Here is a 22,500-nt window from a genome sequence, read left to right on the forward strand (position 1 = left end):
CCCCAGCCTGATGGCTGGGTCTGTGCTGCACTTCCTGTCTGTTGACCAATGGCATTGTGTTACTGCCTGGCTCTATGGGGCGGGACTTACTGGTCTCTTCATCACCTCGACACTCTTCCACACCGCTGCATGGAAGATCAGCCACCTCCGGTGTGTGTGTGTGTGTGTGTGTGTGTGTGTGTGTGTGTGTGTGTGTGTGTGTGTGTGTGTGTGTGTGTGTGTGTGTGTGTGTGTGTGTGTGTGTGTGTGTGTGTGTGTGTGTGTGTGTGTGTGTGTGTGTGTTTATATATCGCCCTACTAAGCACCTCCATTATGACACACAGAGACATATGTTCATTACAACAAAGCCAAAGGGGCAGGACAGACAGCTGCAGCCTGATAATGAAGCAAAACATATCACACTCACACACACACACACACACACACACACACACACACACACACACACGCACACGCACACCTCTGAGACTAACAGATAACTCAGCCATGCAAACACAAAGACAGACTGGACTGTTTTCCGTTCAGACACCTGGGATTCATTATTGTATACAGTATGTCTCCATTATAATTTCTAATGGGAATTTAGCAGTTTCCTCTTCTATGCTGAATCTTGACTTGACTTAAAAGTAAATTTACCCCCAAAATGTTTCTCTCAACCCCATCATTGTTTACCTATTTCGTTTTTGCACAACAAACATTGTGGTATGTGTTTAAAGACATATTCACAGTTAGGATCTAATTGACCTTGTTGCGTGCATTTCTGTATGTGTGTGCATAATACAAAATTATTTGAAAATGATACATAGTTACCTTTTAATAAAAGTGACCATTATTTAAATGCAAAAATAGATTAAAAAATAAAACACAAATGCAAAGTTGAAAAGTGCCCCCATCGAAATAAGCAGAGGCTACATGTCATTTTAAAAATGTACTCTTATTCTGTCTGTTTGACAAAATCTCCTTCTGTCTTTGTTTAGGAGAGTGGAGCAACGTTTTCACATGTGTGACAGAATGGCCATCTACTTCTTCATTGCTTCCTCCTACTCGCCCTGGTACATTTAAGTATAAGACATCTATGTATCTATCTACGTATCTATCTATCCATCTATCTAGATCAGGGGTCTTCAACATCTTTCAGGTCAAGGACCCCTTAGCTGAGAGAGAGATAAAGCAGGGACCCCCCACTACATATTGTATAAAATTGTGTTGCAGATTAAACTCTTTCATGCATTTCATAGCTTCATAGACTTGTTTGACAGCACACGCATCAGTGTATGTTGGGTTCATGTTAATGTGTATTTTATGATATTTAACCACTTAAACTGTCAATACTTAGTAAACGTGACCTTTGGCTCTGTGCTCTTTTATCCCTCTACACCAAACCTCTTTGCCAAACATGTTTGACTAAAGTTCTCCTCAGAATAGGGATGCTAGGGTTTAAGTGGTTAATGTCAAAAAGAATCCTATCACACAAAGATTTGGTGGCCCCCCTGTAGTAACTCTGAGGACCCCCTGTTGATCTAGATGGATAGATAGATGGACGGACAGATGGACAGCCGAACAGAGATAGATAGATCTAGATGTGTGTGATGAATTAGTGTGTGTGTTTGTGTGTGTTCAGGCTGATGCTGAGGGAGCTTGGGCCCTGGGCCTGTCACATGCGTTGGCTGATCTGGGTCATGGCGTGTATTGGATCTACATATGTTTTCTTTTTCCATGAAAGGTAACTCTCTCTTTTTTCCTTTGTTTGTTTGTTTTTTGTTTTTTATAGATTTACTTTTAGAAGATAAGACAGACAGGAGTGTGATCAACATTATGTCCCTGCTGAAATATAAAGAACATGTGCGGTTCTATGGTCAGAACTCAACAGGTTGAGCAACACAGAATCATATAGGGTTTAGAGGCCAACTGTTTTTATCTGTCGGACTCACTGGGTTGATGTGGAATAAGTGCTTAAAAGTGTTTACAGCAAACAGCTTAGAAAGCAGCAACACCTGTTTGTGTAGAATGATGACATCCTGTGACATCATGCCATCACTTCCTGCTTGCAGGTATAAGCTGGCAGAGTTGCTAGGATATGTGGCCATGGGAGCTGTTCCTGCGCTGGTCATCCTGTCCATGGTAAGAAGAGACAATCACGGCTCTCAGGTGGTGCAAGGGTAAAGTCTAGGGGTTTTAATCCACCGCTGTGTATCTGGCTGGGTGGGGGTGGGGGGAAAGTCGGACGGAAGCCAGTAGGGTACAATAGCATTGGCAGAAATGTAAGTGTGGGTAGGGTTAATAATTGGCATAACAACTAAATTGGGAGAAAATCTTTTTCATAGATCACCCTCTGTCCATTCCTTAGGGCTTCCTGGCCTTTTCTGTTGATTTTGTTACTGCTGTTACTGTCCTTAACAACCTCAGTGACACACAGCTGCTCTCACCAAACCCTTTTCTTCTAACGTGTTAAAAATACAGGAACTCATTCTATAAGTTCAAGAGGCAACCACATCATATCCTTTGAGCTGGAAAGTTTAAGTGTGTGTTTGTGTTGCAGGTGGACCGCGCTGGTGTGTGTGAGCTGGCACTAGGGGGCGTGTTCTATGTGGTGGGCGTAGCCTTCTTCAAGAGCGATGGTCTCGTCCCATTTGCCCATGCCATCTGGCATCTTTTCGTTGCCATCGGAGCCGGCATTCATTACTACGCCATCTGGAGGTACCTGTACTCACCTGGGCCACTGCTGCAGACCTCCAGATGACAGGCTGCCCACACACACACACACCTACTGACCAATTACAATGTACTCGGCTATATCTACCTGAACCTCGACGAGACTGGTCTCCTTGTGTTCACCTCGTCTGTACACCTATGTCCACAGGTGGGGAAAATATCAAGATTATCCTAATATCACTGTTGAGGATGTCCCTGGACCAAATTCATCCTAATCGAAACTACTTGTGGACCAAATCCTCAGACTGACTGAAATGAATGAATTAACCACATTAACAGTCTAAACTGAAATTAATAGCTGGACTAACATTGCACAGTAAAATCCTCAGTTTCAATCCAAAGAGTTTACTGTGTAAACGTAACCACTTAAGCCCTCTATACTTTGTCGCACAACAAATTGCGAGAATAGCCAATCGACAAACTAAGCTTGTATATGATCTAGCGTTTTCACAATTTTTTGTTTATTACAAACTTTCTAAATATTGAAAATCTTTGAGAATTTATTTAAATTTTTAACTCTTAAAAAACAAATTACAACTTTGTTCAACAAAAAAAAAAAGGAAAAAAAATGACATGCCCAAATAGGGACACCAGGTTTGAAGTGGTTAACTCACCAACATAAGCCACTCTCAACTGTCAGATTGCAAGGACTGGCTGGACCAAACCTGTATTGACTGATGGCATTTGTAGTAAGCCTGTTGGGATCCACACAATAAATGTATAACAGGAACAACAAACTACAGTTTGTCATAGCCATGCCCTACGTTGTAATAGGCATCAGACAGGCTAGGCAGAGATAAGAGGCGAATGTCTCTAGTAGATAAGGTTAACTACTAGCACTAACAAACATAATTATGCAAATCAGTGGGGACTGACTGGTCATACATATGTGCCAAATCTGCCAATATGAATGGATATGCCTTAGTCTTTGTTTGAAGCTGCTGGAGTACCAGACAGGAGGGTTTTACCACATGAAGAAGCAACATGTGCCACAAAGTTATACTTTTATGACAAGCTGAGTTGAGCTGGTAGATTAAAGCCTTTTCTCCAAGCAGGATATTTTTTAGTGAACACTCTTTCTTCTTTGCAAAAACCCTCTGAAGCAGGCCTGCACTGCAGTAAAAAGTGGTAATGGTGATCAGTCATCAGGTGATAATAACTGCTAAATTCACACTACTACAGTACAACTCGGTGTCGCCATAAGTTTGATAAATTTTTATGTCTACATCTCACAAATACTTCACTTACTTTACTATACTTCGCCAGATCTTAATATTATAAGCAACATCTGGGGAACAGCTCATATGACTTAATGTTGTGTCATCCACACGGTAACAAATCTGAAACAGGGTGACCCTCTCTACATCACTACAAAAGGCATGAACTTCTGACTGACCAACTGTCAAGAGCAGGGCCTGTTTGTGATTCTGTGGAGTGATTTATATGGACAGTTGTTCAACAAATCAGTTATTATGACTTAATAGAGTATGAAGGCTGAAATGAATCTTTCCCAAGATTACCATGGAGCAGACATTACTAGTAACAATGCAATAATATTAAACACATTAGACTGGTTCCTGCATGTGGATTGACATAAGCCTTACACGGAATTCTTTGTCTATGGAGCTGTATTTAAAGGTAGGGTAAGTGATATTTTTGGGTTAAAACAAAAAGTATTTTGTTAAAAGGTTAAAGCACTCTATTCTGATAGTAATCATTGCTATAGAGTGTTTGTTCAGTAACAGGAGTCTCCCCGTCTCTCCAGCTCTTTAATAAACAGAAAATACATTTTCCGGTAGGTGTCAAAATCTCAGCCAATCAGGAGAAAGTACCCATTTTTAAGCTTCATTTTTATAGTGTTCCAGTTCCAATTTTGCCTGCTCATTTCTTAGTGTCATCACTTCCAATTTCACTTGTTTAATCTATATCCTGATTGAGTTCTCTGTCCTGATTGGATAAAATTATAAATGCATTTTCTGTTTTATAAAGAGCTGGAGAGACGAGGAGACTCCTTTTACTGAACAAACACTCTATAGCAATGAGTACTATCAGAATATAGAGCTATTTAACACTTATTTTAACCAAAGAAAATCACTTACCCTACCTTTAATATCGGTCTATGGAGATATCTATTCAATAGTACACTGCTCAAAATAATTAAGGGAACACTTTGATCCCTTAATTCTTTTGAGCGGTTTTTGTTAGCAGTATGTACACAGTTCATGAAAACTCAAAATAATTAAGGGATCAAAGTGTTCCCTACGTTTCTTTGAGCAGTATAGTTTATGGAGATGTGTATTTCATGTTTTAGTTGAGGGCATTGATAATTGTCTCTGAAAGCAGGATATACCCTCTTCAATTAGAGCACTTTGAACAGTAGTAATATAGAGTATATAACATCAAAAAAGCATTAACTTTCCATAATGTGTGTGTATTAAACAAATCCAACAGGGAGAACATCGATACATCATACATTTTTATTTTCCTCTACGCTTTTAAAGAGGTTTGCAAATGTGATAATTCTGTAAATTCTTGCCTAGTAGGTCCTACTGTTATGTGTTTTCCAATCTTTTTAAACTGTTTATATTGTCACTCATGCAGGAAGTGTGTGATTTATATCATAGATTTTATTTTGTATAATTATATTTCAGAAAAATCACTAAATTAAAGAAAGAGAGCTATTATACAACCCTGTGAGTGATTCCTTCCCTGTGTACTGTATATACACGAATGCAAACGCATGATTAATAACAGCAAATTCCTTCAAATACCATGTTTATTTAGAAAACCCTAGTGCAAAATATCAAGAATGATTCATTCATGTTTGGGTGTTTTTTGATACTTATATTTATGCCTTATATTTATGGACATTGGAGGAGGGTATACATACAGCACTGCTTCTCAATGTCGGGTCTGTGGACCACCAGGGGTCCAAATGGATCCTTAAGGGTCTGAAAGGGTCCTTTTGGTTCCATTTGTACCCGCTCAGAGTTAAATAAACACTGGAGGATTGTACAATGTAGATTGGGGTCCCAGAGATGAAAAAAAAAAAAAAAAGTTATCAAATGGGGGTCTATGACCTAATGCATATCAAACTGGGGGTCCATATGTCCATAACCCATTAAAACCGGGAAATCTTTGTCATTTTAGTTTTTTGCGTTGGCTATTCAAAAAAAGCACACAAGCTCGCAGCGCGGCACGAAGTGACCCGCTGTGAGCTTGTGTATCTGCTATTTTTGAACATTTTAGAAAAATCTTGAAAGTGTGAGAACTACTGATTTAGAAGGCATTCGTAGAATCGGCCTCGGGTCTGAAATGGGTTCAAATTCAAAATGTTGAGAATGACGCGTATGTTTTCATGTGGATAGATAAGTGGAGGATGTGGCTAAGGTGTGTGTGTGTGTGCGTGCGTGTGTCTCAGTGTGGGTGTGCGAGGCTGGTGAGCGCCCGCAGTCTCAGTGGCATGGCCACGTTGGAGTCTCTGTGCCACTGAGGGGTGGTGACGCAGGGAGGCGGAGTCAGAACACTCTGAGCCACACTGGGAACCTTCAGCAGCGACCAAAGCTCCTCCCCCCGGGTCACTATGGCAGCTAGGTCCTCCTCGTTGGAGCACCAGGCAACGGAACCGCCTCTGGTCCCAGTCCGTAGCTTGGACAGGAACAGAGACACCCTGAAAAACACACACACGCACGCACAGGGGCAAAAAAGCGTTACATTAAAATACTACATTCACATGCCTAAACCTAACCAACCCACTCACACTGTGATTATCATGAAGCCATACCAGACATGCAAGTCTGCAGGGCTGAATCTATCGATTATTTTCTTAGCGATTATTATATCGATCACTTTTTCGATCAATCGGGACTTTTTTATATATCCTTTTTATATTTTTTATATATCAACAAATGTATTAACCACTCAAGCTGTATTTTATACTCCATTGCACAATGTCATGCTAAAATTGTGAAAATAGCTGATCTACAAGCTCACAATAGCTATTTTTACTATCATTAATGTTTTTTAAACATTTGTATTTATAATGACATGCCCAAAATAGGGATAGATTATTGATCCATTATTTCATTAAATTATGGATTATTTTTTATAATAATTCAAATTGATTAATTTGATTAACTGTTGCACCCCTACATAAGTGTTAATCACCTGGGTATGAGGTCATGTGATCGCGATGCCAGCTTGGCGAGGGCACTCATCAGAGAGGTGATGACCCTCGGGGCGGGGCCAGCCTCTCCGGAGGGCAGGGCAGATGAAGTAATCTCAAATAGCACCGCCTCCAAAGCCTCGAAGCAGGACGTGATGAGCTCAACGGAACAGCGACAGTCACAGGACACAGACAGGTACTCCCCCAGCACCCATACCTGGAAACCACACATGACTGGTGTCATTTCAGCTTAATGGGTGACAGGGTGGCTTGGTTCTTCTAAATGCTAACAGTTTTCTGAAAAAGTTAAGTTGCTGTATCACCAGAAGCAAAGATTTGAGTTAAAATCACGTTTAAAAATATATTCAACGATTTGCAAAAATGTAAAAAAAAATCTACAAGCTCACCGCGCTATGAGCATGTATATCTGCTATTTATGAATAGCGAAAGCATAAAATGAAACAGATGCTTTGTCAGTTATAATGGGTCAAAGGACCATACCGCCGGTCTGGCATGCTTAGCCAAAACAGTAAAATTCTCTGTTATAACTCAGTAGAGTGTACAAAAGGAACCGTAATTTGTACATCTTCTGAGTTCAATTAACACGATGGGTTCTACTGTGCATTACCTTTGACTCATTGTATACTTGACATTACTGGCAACCATTTACCAAAGCATACCGAGATTAGTTCGATTTTGGCATAAGCCACTGGAATCAGTTCATTTCAGTACGATATGAACATCAACAAATACTTTTGGCCAACACTGATTCAATTATTTAGGTAAGTTTGGTAATGCTTTAATAACGTAACAAGAACTCTTAAAATAAAGCCATAAACAGGAAAATGGTCTATGTTTATGTACAATAATATTATACCTACTGTATTATATATCATATGGCTGAAGCGATGTTCAATGAGATATGAAAGCTTGACTGAGATATGAAATGCAAAACATACATTTAACCCTCAGCACTATCTTTCTCTCTCTCTCTCTCACTTCCTCACACACATACAAAACATAGACAGCCCCTTATACGTACACACATACAAATCTTTCTTACAACGTGTGTGTAAATGTCTTCTTTACTGTAGACATTGGCTGTGGTTCCAGCGAACTCCAACAACTCGTGGGATTGGTCCACCACTAGAGATGGGTGGAGTTTACACAACCTCACCAAGTGGTTGCTGAACACTCTATGGAGAAGGAGGGATGAAGGAGAGAAGGATGAATAGAGGGAAGAGAATAAGAACTAGAAAGATGCGTTCAGTGGAACCTACACTATATACAGAAATTAAATCAAAAACTAATCTCAGAGCCTCCCACAGCCCACTAGCGCTCTGCTTCCTAAACAAATAGAACAATTGTGAAATTATGATGTTTTGGTATTATCATTCAAAATCTATGTTCCTCCCGTTTTACACAGCCAACCAGTTGACAAAATCACACTTTGCTTTTATGAAATATACGAGACCAATAGGGTTTTATGGAAGATGCTTCTGAACTTGCAGTTCATTGTGAGTTTGATCTATTCAAATACTGTTTCATTTTTAAATATCTATTATTAATGTAGGGAATGACTTTACCAGCCACATTGTTAAAAGTTACAAGCCAAGAGAAAGACATGCAGACCTCTACAGCAGTGTTTCTCAAATGGGGGTAGGTGTACCCCTAGGGGTATATAGAGGTACTACAGGGGATACTTGAGAGAAACTGTAAAATGGAACAATGCATTTTACGGTTATGTTTAATGATAAAACATTGGATTCCCTGAAGAAGACCTTGCTAGGTCGAAACGTTGGTAAATAAATCCTGCATCGTGGCTACGAGTGTGCAGCCTTTTCTTTACTCTCATACTTATTTACCAAGGTCAGCAGCACCTCGCCAATACTGGTGTGCGCCCTCCTCCCTTTAGTTTAATGATAAAACATTAACACATGTGTGTGTACGTGCTACTCTGTAAATCTTTAATCCAAAATTACGCCAAAAAAATTTACTAGCACACCCGTTACTGAATAGAAAGAAATACTTACTTGCCGATATGCTGTTTTATTTTGAACATATTGACATAACTGGACTTTTGATGTCAGTATATACTATTTTATAATTTGCTATAGTTGCTGTCGGGTAAAGGGGGTACTTGGATTCAGAAATCAGGGAAAGGGGGTACTCAAGCCAAAAAAGTCTGAGAAACACAACATTCAAATGACTGAAATCAGTCGTGGCGCTTGAGACCTCATTTATGCATATCTCCACCAAGCTGGGTCGGTAATACATATTTGTCTATGAATTCTGTCAGCTATGTCGTATCTATGACTATGACATATGACTTCATGTTTGGGCAAGGTAGTCTGATCCAAGTGCCATAGACTTACATTACAGTCAAAGTCAAAGTTAAATATTTCTAAACATATTCACAATGTGTGAAAAGGGTACAAGATTAGTTAGGGTGAAAAAAAACATGGATCTCTCCCGTGCCTTCGGCTTGGCGGAGATAACAAAAGCAGTGTGTGTGTGTGTGTGTGTGTGTGTGTGTGTGTGTGTGTGTGTGTGTGTGTGTGTGTGTGTGTGTGTGTGTGTGTGTGTGTGTGTGTGTGTGTGTGTGTGTTTATGTGTGTACAGTAGTGTGGTTACCTGTGTATTTCCTTGAAGTATTTAGGAATATTAAGGAGAAGACTGCTTCTCTCCAGGAGAACCAAGATCAACTGAGCTAACAGCTTCTCATCAGCTACCTGGAGTACACACACACACACACACACACACACACACACACACACACACACACACACGGTGACGGCATATCCCACCAACTATTCCTAACATTCACAATGACCTGTCATCCTATGGTCGATGTCAGGTGGAAACCTTGTATGTCCAAAACGGTAACTTTTTCAGGAAATGGAACAAAAATTTGTCAGAAATAGTGAAAATAGCAGATCTACAAGCTCGCAACGTGTTGCAATGCGACACGTTGTGAGCTTATAGATCGGCTATTTTCACAATCTTTGCTTGACACTCTTGTGCAACGAAGTAGGGCATTAAGTGACGAAAAAACATAAGAAGTTGAAATATGAAGATACAAGATTTCTGCTTGACAACCAAATAGGTTTTTAAGATTGTGATTTGTCATTACCGTGACAACTGTGTTGAAGTAAATGTGCAGCAGCACAGGGACGGTCTGAGCGCATTGGACGACTCTGGGCCAATCAGCAGCCTCTGCCAGCAGCTCATGGAGCGTGCTCAGTCGGTCAATGGTGTCGCCTTTAATGATGATGAGCGAAAAGGACACTGATTCAATTACCAATACGAAATAGCAAAGCAACAGTGTTCTACACACAGTAGAACTGTAGTTACACTGTGGAATGAACACCAGCCAAATGCTGCCAAATTACAGTTGGACCCAAGAGTGCAGTCTGGGCTGCCAGACAAACTGGCAGGTGTCCAGTCATTGGTTGGAAAGACCTTTTCACACTACCTGAGCCAGCCTCCCCTCGAAGTAGGAAATGGAACAGTCCTCTGTAGGAGGGGCTACGGAACGCCTCCAATGACAAGAGGCCACGCCCGCCCGGATCAGAGATGGGGAAATATGTTGACCTATAATACATGCATACATGCCCGAGTTTACATGTGTGGTACATATACAGTATGTGACTCAATAATGTACTGTAGATCTTTCTGTTTGTCCACTTCTGGTGTCATGGGTAGTGGTACCTTGAGATTAGACCTAGAATCTATGTGTATGCAAAATAACACATATGATTGAAGTTATTTATTTTAACATACAGTACATGTTTTAACAAACCTTGCAGGCCAGTAGATGTAACCACTTAAACCCTATACATTATACATCAAATAGCTCACTTTTGTCATTTATGACATGGCCAGAATAGGGACGCTAGAATTCATATGGTTAATATTGTTTTATTATACGTATTGCCAAAGCCATACTGTATCTACATAGCTAGGCAGTTTACTACTGCATACTGCATTGTGTGTGTGTGTGTGTGTGTGTGTGTGTGTGTGTGTGTGTGTGTGTTTACCTGAGCTGCAGCATCAGTGCAGCAGTGAGACAGGGCAGGTCCAATAGTGAGTGGAGCAGCTCCACTGCAGTACCAGCAGTCACCAGTGAGGGCAGCAGATCTACAAAGTCATCCACCACCGCTGGACTGTCCCATGCTAGAAACTAATGCGGAGATCACACAGAGAGACAGAGAGACACAGAGAGAGAGAGATAGAGAGAGAACACTGTCTTTGTGTGTGTATATATGCATGTTAACTGAGGAGGGGAGCATCTATGTGTGTGTGTGTGTGTGTGTGTGTGTGTGTGTGTGTGTGTGTGTGTGTGTGTGTGTGTGTGTGTGTGTGTGTGGTCCAATCATCACCTTGAGCAGGTTGGGGAAGGACTGGGTGTACTCGGGCACGCGGAGCTGCAGATTACTGAGGTTCTGTCTGAGGAAACGCAGCAGCTCGTGGGCCAGGAGGGGTTCGTTGAACAGCTCCGCAGGCAAACGACCAAACACCAGCTTCCACACACACTCGCAGTCCACTGCCGCCATCTCACCTGAACGCACAACAGGGCACATGCAGGTACAGGTCAGTTGAGAAGTCCCCCCCCCGGGGCGCTCAGGCGGTGCAGGGGTAAAGTTCCTGTGCACCAACGTGCATGTAGAGTAGACTATTGAATTGAATTGAATAATTGCCCAAAAAAACTAAAAGGAAAATCCCCATTTTAGTCATTTTATATATTTGCTCTTATTTCTATTTTCTTCAAGAGTATTTTCACACACTAAACAAAGAGAGATGGATTAAAATGAAGATGCTGTGATCGGGTCAGTGCCTGTGTCATTACAGTATGTATACTGACTCACCAGGCTGCCTTAAAGTTTATTTTCAATTAAATTCTTAAGTTCTTAAGCTACTAAACTCCTGGGAGAAGAATGAGTAGGAAATCCTACAGTAGCCTAGTAATGTCAAATACATAATGACACTGAAGAGAACTTATGTTACAGTGACCCCTGGACACGCCTCCATTTACAGTCCTCACAAGTGAGCCTGTTGTGGTAGTAGAAAGGTCAGAAACAATACTGCATGGGCGCGCGCGCACACACACACACACACACACACACGCACACGCACACACGCACACACGCACCATGGTTGAGGTAGAACTGTGCGATTGGTAGCAGAACCCTGGCGAAGGACAGGTCAGCGTTGAGTCGTCCGTACAGTGCCTTCACACAGGGGAACGCTCGGTACACCAGCGACGCGTCCTCTACACACACGCAGTCCAGAATACACACTGCTTCCACCAGACACTGACACACAGAAAGAGACACCGTAGATGCTTTGACAATTCACACGTGTCCAGGGACATCACGGGCTCTCAGAAGGTGGGGGGGATGGACTTTCGGTGGACTATACCCCTTACTTTACACTTTGGCTATTCAAAAATAGCAGATATACAAGCTCATAGCGCGGCACCGAGTGCCGCGCTATGAGCTTGTAGATCTGCTATTTTTGAAAAAGCGTGAAAAACATTTGTAACTGTCAAATGTAAACACATTTTGTATTTTCAAAATGTTGCGTTTGTTAGTTTGTTGTTAGTTTTTTTTCGTGTTTTGGTTACTTTATTTTGGTTTTAGGGTTAGGTTATTTAATTCTTATTTTTGCCTGATTTTACCGATTTATTATCAAAAAAAAGAATATATATATTTTTTTTTTAAAGTGGGGGGTATGAAATCACGGATCTGTGAGAGTGAGGGTGTCGCGTCGTACGCACAGTGAATGGCCGTGACGCCCCTGCACGTGTCTATGCTTAGCCCCAGGCTAACATAAGCCCCAAGCTAACCGTACCCTGGGGCTAATGTAAGGCCATGCACATTTTTTGCTGGCCCAGAGCTTAGTACAAACCCTGGCTGAGCTGGTCAACAATGACATATCTACAGCTCAGCCGAGCACGGAGCCGCATTCACAGTAGCAGCCATTCAGCCACCATGTTTTCAGTAACTTCTGGGGCTAACCGTGAAAGTTGAGTCCTGAGCAGGGCCAGCAATGGCCAGCAAACCCAGGAGCTAAACACGGTGCTAGTGTTATAGTGTGAACAGTCCTTTTAGCCATAGGCCAAAATGTCACTTAGCCCGGTGCCATATATACGTACAGTGTGAAAGCACCCAATACATATCAGTAAAGTAGCAGTAAATGTGTATGCATTTATATTTGAATGTTTGAATTCGATAATGTGATTTATAGTGTCATTACAAAACATTATATTTGCACTCAAGTACTTTCATGCCTGATGCTTTAACTTGTTTTGCAAAGAACATTTAAATTTTAAAAATTTAAAATAGAATATAGAATACTTTATTGGCAACGATTAAACACACTGTTTCACCAAATAAAAGCGCCATTGAAAAAGGCAAAGCTTGTTTCCATTGTGGTCCATTATAAAACAACACCCAACAGACTATACAAACACCCAAACAAAAAGACAATAAATACAAATATAGAGGGTTAAGAACAATACACAAATACACATACTGTAGGGCAAGCGACTCAACAAAGGCACACCAAAGAGTCTCCTGTGCAGGTGAGAGCAAGGGGGAGTCAAGCCAAGGGATACGTTTATCTAAGTCCAATTAGTTCATAATATAATAATAAGTTAATTATTAATTAATTGCTATTCCAAAAACACTTAAATTCCTGCACTGTCAGTACTGATATGGGATATTACATGTATATTTCGCTCACCGCTTTCTGCAGCTCTGTATCGGTTCTCTTGATTGCCTCTGAGAAAAAGAGAATAGGTGCCACACATTAAAAGTCTGATTTATACTTTATCGTACGATGGAGTCCTACACAAAAAATAGCAGATCTACAAGCTTGTACATCAGATTTATGATTCATTTAGATGAGCTCTAATTAAAATGATTGGATAAATCCTGTTTATCGACATGATAAAGACTGTTTCTGAGATGCACAAACAAAGCCACAGTTTGATCCGAATATAATAGCCTTCTCCTGCAGTTGCATAATTAAATGCATGGGCAAAGGCCAGCCCTGGATGAACTGCAACAAACGTACCCCCCTTAACACGTACACAAACATTATTGCCCCATGGAGCTGCCCTGCCTCTCCCTCACAATGCTGCTCACTCAGCTCTCGCCATTTGACTCATCTCGTTTGCTCCACTTAAAAGCAGTTTGTGGGTTTTGGCAGTGTTAACTTGCTAAAGAGCCTCCTGGAGCCTCCAAGAGTTTTGATTGTGAAATATGTGGCGACATTCTGTATATTAGTCAAATCTTGTGCTTCCTCTTTCAATCTCTATTGTGCAATTTTGCTTGACTTTTGTCAGAAAACAGCACGGGTGCTGTTCGGAAATATGTTGCATTTGAAGAGAAGGAAATGCAAAGGTTACCAGCAAGCTTACCGTATACAGGTCTGCGTGCAATGCTACAGAGCAGCACCACTACGGCTGCTGCTAACATAACAAATTTAGCACATTTGTTGCACTACTTTGCAGTATAGTACGAGCAGGATAATGATGATATACTTTTTTTTAAAGACATGGCAGGTACGTTTTGAATGTCATTTTCAATATTTATATCTGGATGTTTCTGTGCAGGTGACAATGTGAATTGCCATTTGGGAAGTATATTATCATCATACCGCAAAAAATAAAATACCGTTTTCAGTCATCGTAGACTAAATAAGATAAAATATAAATACAAAATAGTGGGTAACTATAGTTGTATAACTTTTCTCAAATTACGTATTTTTCTTTTTACACAAAGATCTCTGAAATGTGTGGTTAATCGATTTGCATCTAGCATTTCTAAATGTAACTAGAATTGTATTGCTCACTGCGGTCACTCTGTTCAATGATGCGCTGGCAGTATTGGAAGGCCTTTTCTCGAAGACGCTCCTTAGGAGGAAGCAGGCGACTGGAAGAGGATGTCGCAGAAACCATGGAAACCACTGAGCCATCAATCTCTGACCGGTCATCTGCAAGAGCAGTTAAGAGACTAGAGTTCATTATCAAAAGCATGTCACAAAAAAAACCAAAAGCAAACAAACAAAAAAAAACTTTCCATAGGGGATCAGTTTGTACCTAGAAAAGAATAATCAGATAATTTCGTAATTTTCGTATGGTCCCATTATCAAAGGTGCATTACTTATATTCAGTGTTACGTATTAGGAAGGTTATATTAGACCTACTGTGGTTTACACCCCCTTAGATCAAAAAGCACAAAACATTTGATAGATTCAGAAGCCAATAAGATTTAGGCTGCTTTCTGCTCAATCCTGTCCAATGAGGCCAGAATCAGAATCAACTTCAGTCACATCACTGGTTTACAGTGAAAGTCGTTTTTGCGTAAGCTCCATCATTCTTTTGTTATTATAAGGGAGAAGAAGAAAAAGGAGAGAGGGGGGTAGGGAGAAAGTGTAGCAGATCAAAAATCAAACATTAAATAAGCATGGCAAACTGAATTGGTAAATGGTTAACCAATCCCAGTTTAATTTAAACTCCACAAATGACTAGTCTGACCGACGCCAGAGTTTTGGGTCCACTGGCCACCGATTACCTACTGTATGTTTTGATAGATGTTTTGTATTTGTATTGTATTCAAATCAACTTATAAAACGTAGATTTGATTAAAGTTTCTATTTGAGAACATTAAACAAATGGACCCCCCCCCTCAAAAAATATAATATTTTGATAGATAAAATGTTTAAACTAAGTATATTATTATATATAAAACGTATAGAACTATTCACTTTAATTATTTAATGAACAAGCAAACAAGCTCAAAACACAGCGCATTGTGACATGCTGTACTTTTGAAAATGTTTATTTAAAATATTAAAATTGGGACGTATCAGCTGCATGATGTAATCAAAACAGTTACATAATGGCCAATATTTCGGCCAAACAGATATACGTAGCAGTCGGGCTCTACAAATGACCACGTTCACAGTGTTAAGAATGCATACGGGTGATCAGAAGATCTAATCAGAGGTATTGTGGCTTATTAGTCACTCACCACAGTGGTTCAGGTTTATGTATTCAGCTTTAGATTTGAGGGAAGACAAACAGTGACAGTGCAGTAAAAGTTTAAGAGCTGTGGGTTATGATTAAGCATTATTATGAGTCAGAGTAGGGCTGGGCAATATACTAAATTCTCCAATATGAGAGATCAATTTATGAATGATATGATCTAAGGAGGGACTCCCTCATACGGTCTTCAACACACTTAACGTTCTGCTCTTTAATGAATGATACAAAAATGTTATATTATTGAGACCTCGAAAAACATATTTTCATTGTATTTTTCAACAGAGAAAAACTAAATAACTCACAAAAGTAATCTCCACTCTATCTCTCTGTTACTTTCCTGTCAACTTGTGTTATACACAAATCAAACTTCACTAACTAAAAGGCATATACTGTACTGTACTGTACTGTATTTAAAATTAAAATGTGTCTATATTTAATATTGACGTCTGGCCCATAAATAGTGATACCACTTTAAAGTAATATCGCCCAGCTCTAAGTCATGGTTTGGCGAGTTCGCCACTGCCACCAACCAAGCGAATCAGAAGCGGTCAGAAGTTAGATTTCATGCAGTTTGTCAGGCTTCACTAGCTGACATGTCTTACCATTGGAGAGGGAGTGGGACAGGGACAGACTGAGTTGTAGTTTGTTGGCTGCTGCTGATGAAAGCACAGAGGTGATATGCCTGATTTACAGCCTGCATCATTTGCAAGTTCTTTGCGACATATTTTCCTCATTGGACCATGACATTATTATTATTCATTTTTTATTTATCAATTGTCCACCGACCAATGACCTTGAGTGTAAATAATACTTCCATAAAGGCCGAATAGAGAGGTTTATTGACATTGGCTGATAAATGCAAATGTGTGAGTGTTCACTTTCTGACCAAACTGCAAAGTAAAAGAGAAACACTATCAGTACAGGACAAAAACTCCAGAACAGCTTTATCTGAGTTAACACTGGAGCATACGGACATCAGGCAGACAGGCAATAAAACTCAGTTGAGCCAGACTGATGTTTCAACGGCTGGTGCGTCTTCATCAAGGTCAGGACTCTGCTGATGCATAGCTTTTATACTCTATTCAAGATCGCCCTACCGTCCGAGTACCTGATTGGCCTATTACAGCACCCTGTGTTGGCAGTTGGAGATCTTTAAAAAAAAAAAAAAAATCAGTAGAAGGGTGGGGAATAGTGGGATGATTAAGACTCCTATGATGTTATAATGATCATTTGCAGTTTTACATTAAGTGAACACCCGGTCAAGGTCAGAGACGAGGTCACACCTGTATCCACTGTGATGTTTCCACCGGAAGAGTGGCACGTGAGCAGCCAATGGCGAAGCATGGAGAAGGAATGGACGTTCATCCATTGGTCCTCTGTGAAACCCTGGCCAACACACAGCACTGTAAAGAAATCACCCGACACCGTCCCGTCCAGCTCTGCAATAGGCCCTGGCTAGAAGATAACACACACACACACACACACACAAGTGCACAATTCTAAGTGGAAACATCTACATCTAAACGTCTTTATGTATGTCTACAGCACACATCACACAGACATCAGCTCCTTACCTGACGTAATCTGGGCCCTGTAAAGAATCCTCCTACTGATACTCCTCCCCCCTGCTGCGTGCTGGCATAACGCAGCCAATCAACCATCTTCTTGCTGAGGAGGGTCACATGATCTACAGCAAGCCAGAAATCGATTGACAGTTGATGTGAAGAAAAATAAAATAAAACTCTGATTGTTACATAAAATGTATTATCGGCCCACAAATGTATTATCGGCCCACTGCTATCACTGACCAGGGATTCACATTTCAAAGCCCTTTTCTGACCTCAACCATTGGCCAGGAACTGTTTCAAGCATCGCTCTGAAGGTACCTTACCTTCAGTAAGGCACTCTGGGCAGTGTGAGAGGATGCTGTTGAGGATGGGCAGAGTGTGTGTGAGGGAGTGAGGCAGTCCTTCGGATGACTTGCCCTCCAGGCTGCGCAACAGTTGAGCGCAAAAAGACGACACATCAGTCCTGGAGGTTGTCTGGAGGAGGGAGGAGCAGAGAGAAAAACAGAGAGGAGAGACAGAAAGAGAGAGAGTGTGAGTAGTCTCTCAAACCAGACTATCTCTTCCACAATCTTTGAATGCTACATAGACAGTCTGTAATTCCATCTGGTAAAGGTTAAGAAGATGAAGCTGTCATCTGCTCTTCATAATCATGACAGTGTTCAGAAGATTTCCATTTCTGCTAAGCAGCTAGCTAGGCTAGGAGTAATTCTTTTTCCAGTAGGAGTTACTGTATGTACGCGACTGCACAGACAAAAATGAAATGGGGAAAATGTGCAACATCTTTATTTTCTACTCATTTTTTAGAGGTTCTGAAGTACAGATGGGTAGGCGGAAGCATTTGAAAATCAAAAGAGACAGACAACATGTCCGTCTTGAAAGACTAGGGTGTGAGAGACACAATAAATCAGCCTAAATTTTATATATATATATATATTTAACTGTTTTTACACAAACCAAAAAATGGATATATAAGGCCCGATGTAAGTATTAACTCCTGTGAACCTGTGAGAGTAGTAGTGCAGCAGCATGGCTGTTTGGTGGACTGCTGGGTTCCTGCACAGTGTAGTTCCCTTCCTGACCAGTAGGGGCCAGTGTCTCCCTGAGCACAGCAGAGCTCAGCACCTGGAGTTGCTCCACCGAGGTGGACAGAAGTAGAGCCAGCAGTCTCTTCTGAAGCTCTGGAGGTAACCTGGGGTCAACAAGGCACAATACTGTAAAGAAGCGGTTCTCAACCTGTGGGTCGACCACAGGTCAACCACGAGATGACAGTGAAGTTACAATTTCAGGACTTTTAAAACATTTTTAATACAAAGAAAATGAATGAAAAGAATACTATAAAAAACGGTCAAACATTGGCCAAATTGTCAAATAATGAAGAAATAGGCGATCTACAAGCTCAAAAATGCTGTGAGCTTGTAGATCTGCTATTTTCACAATATTTATCTGTGGAAGGGAGTCAAACTATATGTAATGCCTCAACTCCTACAATTCCAAGTGCTTATCAGGGTGGGGGGGTCCCCAGTTCAAATATGATTATTTTGGGGGGGTCGCGGCTTGGAAAGGTTGAGAACCACAGCTGTAAAGCCTGACTCATACTTAGTTGTGTGCCAGTGTTGTGCTCCGTAAATGGCAGATCTGCAAGCTTACAATGCGTCATGGTAGTGACGTGTTGTTGATTGATTGATTGAATACCTTATTAACAGTTTGCAAAGACAAGCACAGTTCAATACAAGGTCTGTTAAGAGGATTTTAAACCCAAGAAAGCACTATGGCTTGTTTCCATTGGGGTCCTTTGTACTCAATTCATCTAAAAATGTTTTGTGAGCCTGCAGATCTGCTATTTACGGCAGACAACACCAGCATGCAACTGAGGCTTATATCAGGCTTAAAGGTATCATGACATCCATTTTCACTTTTTTTATTTTCAATGTTTTATTTGGGGTTTTATGACTTCAATTACACCCAAAAAACCTGAACTTAGAACATTCAGTGGATTTTCTGTGGTCTGGGGTTTTCTGAATAATTAGGCTGAAAAGTAATCTGAGCTTGGCCCTTCGACAGTGAGGTCACAGTCGATTAATCCCGCCCACTCTCCTCCTCGCCCCTCCCCTCCCCTATCCTTTCCTTTGGGGGGGGCGGAGCAGAGGCGATGATTGACAGGCAAAATCCCTCACCAGCGACACCCGCAGGCAAAGATTTCTTTTTTCATTGCAGTTGAAAAGGCTTTAGAAATGTGAGAGAAAAACACCTGCCATTGATCACTGGAATGGAATTTTCACTTAAAACTTTTTGTACACTTTTGAGGGACCAGGACAAAGACTTTGAATGTGGTGTAAAAGTGAATGTCATTAAACCTTTAAGGCAGCAGTTCCCAACCTTTTCTGGATCGGGACCCACTTGGAAAATATTGAAAGCATTCCCGGCCCACCCATCTGACCACTTAACAGAGTGGTCAGATGGGCCGCGTGCATTTTCAGAGCATGTTTATTTTAATGGTCAATCAATCGATTGTGTTCCGGCTTGGATTAATGCAGCCAACGCGGTATCCACAGGTTGGAAACCACTGTTGTACAGGCAAAGGACAGAAAGGTTATAATGTAGGTTAATGGTTAATGGAGGGTGGCAGTGGCACAGGCGTGGCACAAAACTTTCCTGGCTGATGACAAGGTAAATATGTCTCACGCATTATAATCCCACCCCTCTCTATGACACACAGCTTCTTGCTGTCAGAGTCATGAGGATTGTCTTTCAGTAACATTTCTTAGGCATTTTCATTTACAAAGAATAGACATTCTATTAGCTTAGATTATGGTACTATTGACAGTGTTGTTGGTATAATCGTGTTGGCTGTTTGTGAACTTCAAGTACAGCAATTGTAAATTCTGATCAGTGGAAAAAAGCCCGTTACAAGAAGACAACCAGAGCGAGAGTGTGTTGAGATGAATGGTCCTTACGCTCTGGTGTACTTGGTGGCAGAAAGGATGAGATGCAGCCTCTGTAGGGAGTTGATGGTCTCATGACTGAAGTCCTTTCCCTGGAGAAATTTAACTATCCTACTGTAGAACTTCTGGAGCTCAGCATCCTGAATCTCCCTGGAAAAAAGGGCACAATACGTTGTTGACAGTAGCACTTGTTGAATTAGTAAAATTTTTGAATACTTTTATTGTGTATACATAATAACGGACACATTCACCGCCAATAGGGAGAATTCTCCCTATTGCAAATCCACCTTTTCACCGCCAATAGGGAGAATTCTCCCCTTTTTATAATTTTTTTTAATTTTGTTTTTGAATTTCTAAAATGTTTCTCTAATTTTTGAGTATTCAATTTTTTTCGTTATTCACAACGAATTAGGAGATATATAAAAATCCATTAACTTCAATGTTAAAAAATAAACGGACAAATAATTCACATTTGTTCTATAAAGAAATCATTAAAATGGCTGGCAGTGGGTGAGTACATTATGAATAAATTCTGGCAGTCAATGTGTTAAGTAACGGTAAAGTCACAAGTTAGTCAAATGTATGAAAACATATTATACAGTGGGCCTGCAGCCCACTGTATAATATTGGAATGTTCACAAAAATGCAATAAGATAAGAAAGATGTTTGTGTTTCAAACGTGAAAAGCCTTTCTGAGATTCATAAATACAGAAAGTTACAAAGCACGCGAACAACATATCGTATGGGGTTTTGCAGTTTGATTACAATTATTATGACTGATCATTCATTGTAATTGACTTAACTGAGTGGACTTCATAATCACCATATTAGCTTGATAAGTTAAGCTAGCCACGTTTCAATCTCTCCTTTTTAGGTTTTCTTACCTTGCTTGTTTAATAAGACTTTCAGAACCAGGCGAATACATTTTGGAGAAGGATCAGACATCACACTACTGCTGTCCAAACATAAACTTCACTCAGATCATCATAAACAAAACAACTCGGTGCTCTAAAGAAGACGTCCGGGTTGAAATCACATGACCATTGTAGTTCCGCTAGCAAGCTAGACCACAGCTGCGCCAGACCACAGCGTGGGCTCTGCGCCAGACGACAGAATCTTCAACCTGATTGGCCAACTAGGCTCTTGGCTGTCAGGCAGTAGTAGTTCAGTTATCTGTTAATAACGTGTCCACTTTCACTTATATGCCTCATATGCTCTGCTATTGTCTGTAGTAAACGCACGCAGCAATGAGAACATATTCCAGGGAAGTTTCGTTACTGTTTGTCAGTGGTGGAAAAGTACTCAAATTCTTTACTTAAGTAAAAGTACCAATACTGCAATATAAAAATACTCTGTTACAAGTAAAAGTCCAGAATAAAAAATGTACTTGAGTAAAAGTACAAAAGTATTGGCATCAAAATGTACTTAAAGTACCAAAAGTAAAAGTACTAAATATTTGAAAATAGCAGATCTACAAGCTCACAACGCGTCTTGATGCGACGCGTTGTGAGCTTGTAGATCTGCTATTTTCAAATAGCCTAGGTATAAAATAGGTTTAAAGTGGTTTCATTATATCATAATTTATATCTGAAAAGTAACTAGTAACTAAAGTTTTCAAGTAAATGTAGTGGAGTAAAAGTACTATATTTGCCTCTGAGATGTAGTGGAGTAGAAGTAAAAGTATTGGAAATTGGAAATACTCAAGTAAAGTACAAATACCTCAAAATTGTACTTAAGTACAGTACTTAAGTAAATGTACTTAATTACTTTCCACCACTGCTGTTTGTTTTGAAACTATATTGAAACATGAAACCCCAGCCCAGCCAGTATAGCAGCGATCTACCGACGTCCCTGTCTACTATCTATCGTGACGTCATCACACCAAGGGTCCCCTTTGGTCGTTGGGAGGTGTCAGAGTTATGTGTCAATGTCAATGTCATTAAGATATGCAAATTAAAGGACCTCAAACGGGACAATAAACAACATGACCCAGGGAGAATATGCTCTCCCCCCAATCAATTTGTCCCAATCAGTGCAAAATCAGTCAGAGAAACACTC

At 40.5% G+C, this 22,500-nt stretch overlaps 2 protein-coding genes across 7 annotated transcripts in view; one reads left to right on the top strand and one right to left on the bottom strand.

Annotated features, from left to right (window-relative positions):
• Window positions 1-4,347, top strand: part of mmd2a (monocyte to macrophage differentiation-associated 2a) — a 12,704-nt gene extending 8,357 nt beyond the window's left edge. Inside the window, exons 3-7 of the mRNA XM_080446250.1 lie at window positions 1-150; window positions 978-1,052; window positions 1,622-1,723; window positions 2,052-2,121; window positions 2,540-4,347. The exon at window positions 1-150 is cut by the window's left edge and continues 11 nt beyond it. Of these exons, the coding sequence (XP_080302376.1) occupies window positions 1-150; window positions 978-1,052; window positions 1,622-1,723; window positions 2,052-2,121; window positions 2,540-2,740 (598 nt within the window). The 3' untranslated portion in view covers window positions 2,741-4,347. The remainder of the gene's footprint in view (window positions 151-977; window positions 1,053-1,621; window positions 1,724-2,051; window positions 2,122-2,539) is intronic.
• Window positions 4,348-5,470: 1,123 nt separating this feature from the next.
• ap5z1 (adaptor related protein complex 5 subunit zeta 1) lies at window positions 5,471-21,465 on the bottom strand. 6 transcript variants are annotated; one of them, XM_080447902.1, is made up of 19 exons: window positions 21,327-21,465; window positions 20,455-20,592; window positions 18,503-18,689; window positions 17,824-17,974; window positions 17,507-17,619; window positions 17,216-17,387; window positions 17,041-17,082; window positions 16,535-16,585; window positions 14,738-14,878; window positions 13,625-13,662; window positions 12,030-12,192; window positions 11,260-11,438; window positions 10,918-11,060; window positions 10,353-10,471; window positions 10,011-10,138; window positions 9,512-9,609; window positions 7,941-8,073; window positions 6,880-7,094; window positions 5,471-6,382 (listed from the first exon to the last, which is right to left on the bottom strand). In XM_080447902.1, the coding sequence occupies exons 1-19, from the start codon at window positions 21,365-21,367 to the stop codon at window positions 6,130-6,132; spliced, it is 2,505 nt and encodes an 834-aa protein (XP_080304028.1). In that variant the 5' UTR covers window positions 21,368-21,465; the 3' UTR covers window positions 5,471-6,129. The 6 variants fall into 6 exon arrangements, with proteins under 6 accessions (XP_080304028.1, XP_080304027.1, XP_080304030.1 ...); XM_080447901.1 differs by having other exon boundaries at window positions 16,535-16,588; XM_080447906.1 differs by having other exon boundaries at window positions 6,245-6,382; window positions 7,924-8,073; window positions 16,535-16,588.
• Window positions 21,466-22,500: the final 1,035 nt, after the last annotated feature.

The sequence above is a fragment of the Gymnoscopelus braueri genome (assembly GCF_963280865.1).
Source record: "Gymnoscopelus braueri genome assembly, chromosome: 13".
In the NCBI taxonomy this organism is placed as follows: Eukaryota; Metazoa; Chordata; class Actinopteri; order Myctophiformes; family Myctophidae; genus Gymnoscopelus; species Gymnoscopelus braueri.